The sequence below is a fragment of the Nicotiana tomentosiformis genome, chromosome 1 (assembly GCF_000390325.3).
Source record: "Nicotiana tomentosiformis chromosome 1, ASM39032v3, whole genome shotgun sequence".
Classification (NCBI taxonomy): domain Eukaryota; kingdom Viridiplantae; phylum Streptophyta; class Magnoliopsida; order Solanales; family Solanaceae; genus Nicotiana; species Nicotiana tomentosiformis.
In genome coordinates, this window is record NC_090812.1 from 102,962,889 (window position 1) to 102,970,926 (window position 8,038).

At 44.3% G+C, this 8,038-nt stretch overlaps 1 protein-coding gene across 1 annotated transcript; it reads right to left on the reverse strand.

Moving 5' to 3' along the window:
- Window positions 1–6,191: 6,191 nt before the first annotated feature.
- On the reverse strand, window positions 6,192–6,686 carry LOC104119519 (uncharacterized). Its single transcript, XM_009631040.4, has one exon. The coding sequence runs from the start codon at window positions 6,684–6,686 to the stop codon at window positions 6,192–6,194; it is 495 nt and encodes a 164-aa protein (XP_009629335.1).
- Between the last annotated feature and the right edge of the window lie 1,352 nt (window positions 6,687–8,038).

The window sequence follows — 8,038 nt, forward strand, 5'->3', positions numbered from 1 at the left end:
TTATTGTTAGTTACACCTATATTATTGCTCATACTTTAAGAATATTTTGTACTTATTGTTAACAACCCTTTATGGGACATGTCCCCATCTCCCATGCGTTTTCAAGATTTGCATTTATCTTTAACTAGATTTAACCGAAAGTTGCACTTTTTGGTCAAACAAGCTAATGTATAAAAAATTTACATATTTCTTAGTCTCTTTGGTTGACTTGGTGTTATTAGCAGATCGTGTGTATTCTAATTCTTCAGCCCTGGTATCTTATATATGTTGCTTCTGAATTCTGATGGAGTGACGGTTTACTTATAATCTTCATAGTTTTATTCCATTGCAATTGAGTATGACCTATCACCAACATGCAATTATAGTGTTCCTAGACTAGACTACAACGGCCATTGTTCTCTAATTTTTATTTTAATAAAAATGGAGGTAACTTTACCATTAAAATGTGGCCATTGAGAGAAACAGTGCTTAGCAGAATATGTTGAAAAACCGCCCCAAGCAGAATCTATTCCTGTCCCACTTGTAAAGAGAGGATTGGCGAATAATTCACCTTTAGAGTAATTTCTGCAACGGTTATTGGCTGCAAAAATACAGTGATGAAAATTCGCCATTCTCAAGATAAGTTGAAGCCTTCAGATCCACCCTTTTCTTGACATTACGGTGGTATATGGAGTGTGGAGCCTCGACTTTCACATCACACTAGACTAGGATGTGTCACTGCCAGCAAGTTTGGACTGCTGACACAAGGTAGATGGAAATCTAACATTTGCAAGACCCCACTTACCTCATCACCAAAATTATACTAGCACCCACCTACTAAAACTGTAGAAATAACCAAGCAAATGCCACTGGACCAGCTTCTGATTCATCAAATTCATTCGAGAAGAAACTTGTCATGATCGTGACAACACTTGAAGCAACCATCTGATTATTGCCAACGAAGTTGGTTTTGTCAATGTTACCTAATTGTTCATTAAGTGAACAATCTACCAGCAACCAGAAGAACAGAAAGGTAACACGTCTGCTGGGTCTGTCTAAGATGATAATGCAAATTGACGTAGTCCCACTGTCACGGAAAAATCCTTACGCTCGCCAGCGGTACCGACTTGTCCGTGCGGCGCCTGCAGTTCCCCTCGCTGCAAGCCAGCCTATTTCCTTTCCCAGATTTTCAAGCACGATCCTGTGCCTGTTGGTGGGACTCACCCATGAGGCTCGCCCCAACTTGTGCCGCCCGTAAGATGTCTAGGCACTTGGCCCTAGACATGTCGTGGCGCTTCATCTTAGGATCATAATCCATGCGCGCCCTGGGGGATTGGCTTAGGACATGTCTTGTCCCTCGCCCAAGACCGAGCATCGCTCCCGCGTGCACAACCCAATCTTCAAGCTTGACACTCGCCTAGTGCATCCGCAACTAGCTCGCGTCTCGCCCGAGTAAGGCAACTTTTAGTCCTTAGCCATTGTCATGCGCGTCTTTCGTGCCATGACCATACATAGCCCTCGCGACACGCTTCCATCCCGAATAGTGCAGTGTCGCCCCACAACTGCACCTTTAGGCCATCGGACCCTTGCTTGCATGGTTGAACCCAAGCCATGCTCACAAGTCGACACATGATGCCCCTAAGATAGGTGCGTCAAGTATCCAATCGGTACGGAGGTCTCCTTCCAACATTCGGCAGCCCACGGGGCTGGCCGTCCCACACATCGAGCCTTCAACGCCTACTTGATGCCCAACGCTAGCCCAAAGGCGTTGCGCCGTCCATAAAGTTCTCTAACTCGTATGGATACCTAGGACACTCATTTGAGTCATCCAGGCAGGCCCTTGAGGTTGCCCCCAAGGTAGCTCGTTCAATACGGCTTGGTGGTAGCACGTACGGGGGAGGCAGGTCGGAGCTTTCATCACCTATACCCCCTTATATATGCTTAAAATTAAAAAGTCCAAGTTGCCCGAGTAGACATATCTACGTCAGACAATCAGAAGAGCCTTTTCTTACCAGTTCTTGGCCGAAGTCACAACCCCAAAGTGCGGGTTGTGACATTCTCCCACACTCATTATGTCATCGTCCCCGATGACACATCATGGCCTACGACATCCCGGAGTCTGCCCCCTCAGGTATGTACATTGCGGCTCCCTTTGTCCTGTGGGTTGGACTTCCTCGAAGTCCTGTCTCAAAAGGAGTCGTGCCCCATGCACTTCTCCCCCAAGTATCTCCCAAGCGTGCCTCTGCACTTCACCTCCATTCGGTGTTCACTTGGAAAGTGCCTCCGCACTTGCACCCTCTGGTGTCTCACTTTGTAGTTGACCCACACTAGTCAACTACACCATGACCCTCACGGCCTTCATGTCCGTCTGAAGCTTTCCCTTCACAGGTAAGCACATCAACATGCTCTTTGGCGCGACTCTAGTAGCTCAATCGCTCACGTAGCCTTCAAACGCCTCCGGCATAGCTCCCGTAGCCTTTAGCTCCCGTAGCTTTTCCTTGCCCTCATTACCTTGAAGATGTGTTGGCTTCCGGACTCACAACTTCGCCCTTATGCCTCATGCATAGGCGGGATCCTCCCACACTCAATGTGGAGGATGCATCTTAGCGTTGTCGTCCCACTCGGCATTTGGCCAGCTCTTGGGACGACTCTTGGTGAGTACCACATTCTCAAAGTCATAGCATCGCCGCATTCCCGAACAACGTTCTTTGTTTTCCAACTATCACTTCCTCAGCAAGTACCCAATGCTCCCGGTAGTACTTCAATACTCGCCCTATAGACAGGTACTCTCTTGGTCCTGCTAACACGGCGTCCCGGTTCGATGTGCCTCGCACTTGGACTCTCAACGGTTCCCAATCATTCGGCGTACCCCTTTCCAGAATGATGACATCTTCCAACTTGGAAATCCGCCCAATTCCGAAGCTTCGCTATACCCTCGAATTCGTTTCCTCACCTTGGCAATGCCCTCAGGCAGCTCACAAGTCTATCCCGAAGGAAAGACACTCAACTGATGCATTGCACGCATCCTTGGCAAGATCTCCGCTATGATCATGCCCAAAGTTTATAGTCCACGGCTCCCACTCTTTTGCAATATGGTTGCACGACCTTGCAAACATGGTCTTCTCTTGACCATCCGACTTATCGGCATATTACCACATTCAGTAGCGACCTAGACTTTCGAAAGACAGTGGAATCACCCATTTCTTTCTTGGACCAGCAGTATCGGGTTCTCGATCTCTGGTGGCATATGAACATCAATCTCTGCTTTGACATGATCTCCGCACTGACATCCAAAATGCACTCGCCATATCCACCCTTGCCTTGACATTGTGCCATGGCATAGTATGGCCTTAACCAGCTTTGATACCACGTGTCATAGGCCGACTTCCTTACGCTCGCCAGCGGCACCGACTCGCCCGTGCGACGCCTGCAGTTCCCCTCGCTGCAGGCCAACCTATTTCCTTTCCCAGGTTTTCAAGCACGATCCTGTGCTTGTTGGTGGGACTCGCCCATGAGACTCGCCCCAACTTGTGCCGCCCGTAAGATGTCTAAGCACTTGGCCCTAGACATGTCGTGGCGCTTCATCTTAGGATCACAATCCATGCGCGCCCTGGGGGATAGGATTAGGATATGTCTTGTCCCTCGCCCAAGACTGAGCATCGCTCCCGCGTGCACAGCCCAATCCTGAAGCTTGACACTCGCCTAGCGCATCCGCAACTAGCTCGCGTCTCGCCCGAATAAGGCAACCTTTAGTCCTTGGCCATTGTCATGCCCGTCTTTCGTGTCATGCCCATACATAGCCCTCGCGACACGCTTCCATCCCGAATAGTGCAGTGTCGCCCCACAACTGCACCTTTAGGCCATCGGACCCTTGCTTGCATGGTTGAACCCAAGCCATGCTCACAAGTCGACACATGATGCCCCTAAGACAGGTGCGTCAAGTATCCAATCAGCACGGAGGTCTCCTTCCAACATTCGGCAGCCCGCGGGGCTGGCCGTCCCACACATCGAGCCTCCAGCGCCTACTTGATGCCCAATGCTAGCCCGAAGGCGTTGCGCCGTCCATAGAGTTCCCTAACTCGTATGGATACCTAGGACACTCCTTTGAGTCATCCAGGCAGGCCCTTGAGGTTGCCCCTAAGGTAACTCTTTCAATACGACTTGGTGGCAGCACGTATGGGGGAGGCAGGTCAGAGCTTTCATCACTTATACCCCCTTATATATGCTTAAAATTAAAAAACCCGAGTAGACAGATCTACGTCAGACAATCAGAAGAGCCTTTTCTCACCAGTTCTTGGCCGAAGTCACAACCCCAAAGTGTGGGTTGTGACACCCACACTACAATAGTAGACGTCAGTTGAATATCCTAAAGTTGAAAATTTGCAAAAGCTACTCAAGGAACCCATATCACAGCTTTGGCTTGAGTGAAGGAGCCCTAATTTGATGAGCATCCACGAGCATATAAAGCCACTACATGGCGAGGAGCGAGAATGACCACTAAATATGTATGACTTTTGTGAGGTCAATTTCAGGGATTTGATGTTCTATGTTTCACCTAAACGCATTACCGTGACCAAAAATTGGCAGCTAGAGAACTCTGAGAAAAAAGACAGTCACAGCTGCAAAGCAACTTAACTAAAGCACTCCCTTACCTCCAAGATGATTAAACATTGGACACATCTATAGCCCCTATGCCAGTAAGTTAGAAGTTCGCAGACTACATAACCGTGGAAATATAGATGCCGCATATAAGAGTATGATCAATTTGCTCTAGGTTGTTTAGGCCAGCTGAAAACAGGGTAAAATGGTAGTCTGCTGCTAGTTTCCCCCGATCACCATAACATGACAACCAAAAATTCATTTCTGCATTTCAAATATATGCAACCACGAGTAAATAATAAACTCAAAGGTTATAGAATCCAACATCCAACTACTGATATTTCTTTAAAATTAGATCTTCTTCAGATCCTTTTCAGATTGGCATCAGCTCTTAAGCCTTTCAATGATCTGATTAATTCCATCCCCTATGCAAAACAGATTGAATCTAGCAGTCAGTAATAGCAACTGCAACACAATTCTACTGTTAGGTTCTGATGTTCACAAGAGCAGCATCCACCAAGCGAAACAGTACGAATGAGGAGCTATGCTGCGAATGACATTTGCACAGCGCAATTAACAGAGAAGACAAAATTAGAGGAAGTTCAATTATTGAAAGGAAGGAACCAAGAAAGACTTTTCTTTTTTTTTGAATTTTTTGGACCAAGAAAGCTTTGATGGGACATTATTGGGCAAGCGTAGAGAATTGGAACTAGTTAAGAACAAGCCTACAAATCAACAGGGACAAATCTATTGGCAATCGGAGTTTCAGAGAAACATATAATGACCTTATGAAAAGAATTACTAGGACAATTACCTAGCACAGGAATGCACATAGTTGAGAAATTGTCATCCCATTAGCAGTTGAGAAATTGTCATCCCTACAGCTCAATGTATCATTTGCAACAGTTAATGGTAGAATCACCAACATCAATGTTCTTAGGATACTTCGACCAGCAGTATGATGTATGATGAATTCTTTCTTAGCCACTGGGAGCCATCTAAACAGAGTTTCACCTTATACATTCTTCCCTTGATCATCACCACATAATAGGGAAAATCAACTCTATGGCACCACCATTAATATATTCTTTGAAGGGTAACAACACTTTTGAATAGATGGCAACCAACAAAATTAGATAAACAAAATGGAGAGGCAATAGAATCAGTCTTTGGCCTTCTCAAACCTATATGCTTATCCATATGAGCAACTAAAGCTACGCAAATGTAATTATGACAAATCACAATTATAAAACTACAGGACGACTTTATAGCCACTAATTCGAACCAAAAGCTTCCCCTTTTCATCTTTTCTCATCAACCAATTGTAAACTCCAAATTAGCGGGTAGCGAATGAAAGAAAGAAAGCAATCTACCAAACTTTATGTGGATACATCTGATTGCCTCTAAATCCCAAACTTGTTGAAGTTTATTACTATGAATCCTCTATATTACTGAACTTTTAGTAAAGAAATGAGTAGACCACTATGATCGAAATTCACATCCAAGGGGTGCTATCTTATTTAGACATAGATAGTTCAAATTATATCCCTTTAGCAAAACAAGCCACAATTGGGACATAAACTGAAAAAGAAAAAGGAACTGAAGCTAGAGATTTATTGTACAAAAATAAGGCGTCCAGCCTCACCAATATCAGCACCATCCACGTCTTCTTCATGTGGGTCTTTGGGGACCGTGACCACCAGATCGCCGTCGTTAAAAGAGGCGGTAGCCAGCTCCGGTAGAGTTGACGGCGGGAGACGGAATCGCCACAAGTCGAGCTCAAACTCACCTAAAGACGAATCCAAAACATTATCCCCTCGTATCACAATCTTAGTAACACCAGGATAGATCTCAACTGTGTGGGCCCTAATATTATCCCCAACGTTATCATCCGTCGGGATAACGAAACGCAACGAATCGGGGCTCTCTTGGATAGACACGTCAGCATCGGAATGGAACGGAAGTTCTAGAACCTTCGCGAAGATGTGAGGAAGTCGACGGAGCTTCTTTTGACGGCCGGATGCTATGGCGTTGGCCTGAGAGAGTGCCGAAACGATGTCGTATCGTAGCGTGATGTTGCGTTTTCTTGGAACTGGATGAACCTTCATTGTTTTAAGCTTATAAGAAGAAAAGGATAACCCTTTTTACAATTATTGATCAACACAATTTTTTTATAAAGCTATGGGGAATTGCAGAGAATAGTATGTCTGTGTAAAATGTAGTGGAAATTCTTGGCTTTGGATGGAAGAGAAAGAAGAGTGCAAAGGGTTAAAAGACTAGAAAATGGGAAGTTGAAACTTGTTGGGAGATTGATTCTTTTTAGTTTCGGGCGGGTTTTAATCCCCCAACAAACGGGTTCGAAGGTGTTGCTGTACGAAAAGTTACCCATTTGGCCGGTCAAGAATAATAATATTCCCTAGTAAATATACAAAATACTATATATAAAATAAATATATTATTGCTTGTTCGCAAAACGATACAGTTAAATTTATTACGTGATTTATAGATAAGCGAACTTTATTTAATCGAAAAATCATAAAGAAATAAAATAAAAATAAGACTTAGCAATAGAAATTGAAAAAGACGATAAGCCTCGTTCCGAGCGTAATGCCTCTGAGGACAGACATAAAAGCAATGGTAAATAGCAAATAAAGTTATTTAATTGAGAGTAAAATATAGCATATGTTTCTCCAAGAATTTATGTTTCTTACAAGGGCTGTTGAGCCTACTATTTATAGCTATTCCTAGGGAAACAAGATCCTAGGATCAAGCCCCACTTACATGACAATAAAAGAGTCATTGATGAATATGTAACGACAGGCTATGAATGCAAATATTCTTTGCAACGGTTGCCCATTTAATGTTAGAGAATATTCTCTCATTGAATGTTATCCGATGGCAAATACTCGATTTGCTCCTGTTGACTACGCTCCCTTCGGGTCCCTTCGGGATTTACCCGATCTCGATTGCAGTTGTTGTTCCCGGTACTGGTTGTTACTTGACTCGTCTTTTACCTGTCTTTGGTTCCACGTATCATGCTATCATTCGACCATTTATTATAAATCAATTTTACCCCTACATATAGTCCCCCTACTTTTCGGCAACACATCTTTGTGTCACCGGAAAGTTGGTGAAAATTCCTTTTTTGGCAGGAAAGTTCCTAAACAATTTTTGACTCTTGAAAATACGCAAGTCTTCTCGCATTTAATACTCCGAACATGTGTTTCCCCCACGATTCAGCAACTATTTTCGCCGATTTTTTAGATGATCATGACAACGATTTTTGCCGTCTATATCTTCACTTCTTTACTTCCAAAGTTTTAGTTTTCATAAACCCTTGTTCTTCTCTGCACTTACTCTGCATTTGCTTAGAAAGTTTTCCATCTTCTTCAACGTTCTTTGCAAAAGTTTTTTCTGATACACTATTACCATGGCTTCTTTCACTCCCCTTTTTGGAAAC